The sequence below is a fragment of the Hevea brasiliensis genome, chromosome 11, assembly GCF_030052815.1.
Source record: "Hevea brasiliensis isolate MT/VB/25A 57/8 chromosome 11, ASM3005281v1, whole genome shotgun sequence".
Classification (NCBI taxonomy): domain Eukaryota; kingdom Viridiplantae; phylum Streptophyta; class Magnoliopsida; order Malpighiales; family Euphorbiaceae; genus Hevea; species Hevea brasiliensis.
In genome coordinates, this window is record NC_079503.1 from 92,633,229 (window position 1) to 92,636,223 (window position 2,995).

General features: G+C 34.2%; 1 protein-coding gene across 1 annotated transcript; it reads left to right on the forward strand.

Moving 5' to 3' along the window:
• The first annotated feature begins 574 nt into the window (after positions 1–574).
• On the forward strand, positions 575–2,259 carry LOC110648109 (NAC transcription factor 25). Its single transcript, XM_021802231.2, has 3 exons — positions 575–816; positions 898–1,208; positions 1,299–2,259. Exons 1-3 carry the CDS (start codon positions 633–635, stop codon positions 1,863–1,865), a joined length of 1,062 nt encoding a protein of 353 aa, XP_021657923.2. The 5' UTR covers positions 575–632; the 3' UTR covers positions 1,866–2,259.
• The last annotated feature ends 736 nt before the right edge of the window (positions 2,260–2,995 follow it).

Here is a 2,995-nt window from a genome sequence, read left to right on the forward strand (position 1 = left end):
ACACTTTTACTATAATTAAGTTTGAGTTTCTATTTTTCAATTCCCTACTTAAAAAATATTGAATTTCATATTATATATTAAATTCATATATGTACTCATTATAACTTAAAATTCAAAATAATGAATTAAAGAATAAATTCTGAATCATACAATCCAATGAAAATGTGTGAAATTAAATGATGGGTTATTTGAATTTAATATTATTAATTTTTTATTTAGAATATAAATATAATTATTAATTACATATTTATACTGAGAAAAAAATGCACACGTGCAAATCACACACACTCTCTTAATTAAAAAAAATAAAAATAAAAATTGGACTGAATTGTGGGATATTACATAAGAAAAGCATGACATGAAAAGCGTACAAGGCAGTTCAAAACCCTGCCAGTCTCCCATTTTTCTGTTTCGCTCCTTCGTGCCCCCCCACTGTGGTCCCCACCTGTCCACATTCCTTACACGTGTCGTTATTTCTATGCTTCTCATTTCTACGTGTCACTTGATGATCGGACTTTCTCAAATTACCTAACACCCTCTCGTCTCTTATATATACAGACTCCCATTTTATAATATTTCTTAATATTAATAATTTTTTTTCCCCTTTCACTCAATTCGTGGACCAAATTTTCATGGAGAGCACCGATTCATCCTCCGCCTTCCACCACCCCCATCTTCCGCCGGGCTTCCGCTTCCACCCCACCGATGAAGAGCTAGTCGTCCACTATCTTAAAAAGAAGGCTGCTTCAGCTCCTCTTCCCGTTACCATCATCGCTGAGGTTGATCTCTACAAGTTTGATCCGTGGGAGCTACCAAGTATGTGTTCAAAATTTTTTTCCTTATTACTTAATTATTCTTGATTTTTATGATAAATTAATATATGAATTTAATGTGTAGGTAAGGCTACGTTTGGAGAGCAGGAGTGGTACTTTTTCAGTCCTAGAGATCGGAAATACCCCAACGGAGCTAGGCCTAATCGGGCGGCAACTTCAGGGTATTGGAAAGCTACCGGAACAGATAAGCCTATACTAGCTTCTAATGGAGCTCAAAAGGTTGGCGTGAAGAAGGCACTGGTTTTTTATGGTGGTAAGCCTCCGAAAGGGATTAAGACTAATTGGATTATGCATGAATACCGCCTTGTGGATAATAATACTTCTGCCTCAAAGCCTCCAGGTGTTGATTCAGCTAACAAGAAAGGTTCTTTAAGGGTGCGTTTGTGATCTTTAATCTCATATTTGTTGAGAATTAATTAATATAATATGTTGATGGGTGATTAATATTCTTTTTGTTTTCAATAGCTTGATGATTGGGTTTTATGCCGGATTTACAAGAAAAACAACTCGCAAAGACCTATGGAGAGGGACAAGGAGGATTCAATGGAGTGCTTGCTTTCTTCACTACCAATACATCCGAAACCCCCTGTAGCTTCAAAACCTACAAGTCATGCATCGGTACTTGAAAATGAAGAGAATTTCTTTGAAGGGATACTAACAGGAAGCGATGGCATGCAAAATAGCTCCAATATTTCTCAGTTACCCTCTTCAAGCCCCAAGCCACATGTCTCCATACCGTTAGTTTCTACTTCCAATACTCTTGCAGCAAAACGTTTACTCCCGTCTCAGTACTGGAATGAAGCTGCTGCTGCTGCTGCTGCAGGATCATCCATGGGAGCCCCCTCAGGGAAGCGTTTTCAGGGTGATCTTAATAGCTGTGGCACTGCTACTGAAGACAACACCTCCTTTGTTTCTTTGCTCAGCCAGCTTCCACAGGGTACACCATTTCACCCTAATACATTTCTTGGCTCTCTTGGTGATGGCGTTTTGAGACAACAGTTTCAGCTTCCCACCATGAACTGGAACTCATAATAATGGGTTTGAGAGATCATACACATATCTATATGTATGCATATACATAGACATATATTTACAGAGAGAGAAAAGATACATATATCTATGCATGTGCAGTGCTTAAGTGAAGGTAAAGAAAGTCAAGAAGCTCTACAAGATCATTTCTTGTCTACATTTTAGGCCAAGATCGTTGTGTTCCAGAGGTTTGATTCTTCTAAAATGGACCTATTAGAAGGCTTTGATGAGTTTATTTCATTGTAACTAACCATATAGGTGAGTTCTTATATCATAACATTTTGTTTATGGAGATCGATCTATATAAAAAACCATAGAAGGGGAGGGTCTATTACTTGTCGTAGCTTTGTTGCTCTGAGAAAATCAGAAATAAAAAAAAAATGATCATTAAATTAAATCAATTTAGCTTCATCCTTATTAATTTAATTAATATTTATGAAGTAACAAGATTATAGTGATATTCACTCATTGATACTAAACTTGCAAGTATATAATGCGTAGACACGGTTCACCATGAATTCAAAATGTAAGATTTATAATAAAATTTATTTATTAAATATATGAATTTTATATGTTTATATCTTAAATTTATAATATTTTTAAAACCTAAATGATATATGATGATGAAAGATTAATTCCAATGAAAAAAAAATCAGGTACTCGATTTTCTAAAAGAAAATCAGGTGCTTGATTTTCTTGTTTGCATCAATACATTTTTCCTTTTTGACTTCTCTAAATATTTTTTTTATTCCTCTAAAATTTTCAATGTGCATGTTTATTCTTATTAATTTGACACAAAATTAATCATATGATTAATTGATGTCAATATTACAATATAGTAAACATGGGGGGCTTTAATTTAATTAATTTAACACAAAATTAATGGAATGTTTTCTCATGCTCTACTGTGTCGTTTTAGCATTGGCTCATTGAACACCACTAAAAGTAAAACCAATTCTTGCTTTTGCTTTATGCCTCTGCAATCAAAATGTTGTCATTTGATTATTGAGGCCAACCATGATTAGATTTCAAATACAATCATGTCTTCATATTTATCCCTAGTTTTTGTGGTCCTCCCTACCTTAAAATCTTTTTTTCAACTCTTATCATTAAGTTTAGTCATTGAATAATTA

Coding starts and splice junctions, on each gene's coding strand:
- LOC110648109 (XM_021802231.2), top strand. CDS start 633: ATGGAGAGCACCGATTCATCCTCCGCCTTCCACCACCCCCATCTTCCG. Junction 817..897: donor TGATCCGTGGGAGCTACCAA/GTATGTGTTCAA, acceptor TTTAATGTGTAG/GTAAGGCTACGTTTGGAGAG. Junction 1,209..1,298: donor ACAAGAAAGGTTCTTTAAGG/GTGCGTTTGTGA, acceptor TGTTTTCAATAG/CTTGATGATTGGGTTTTATG.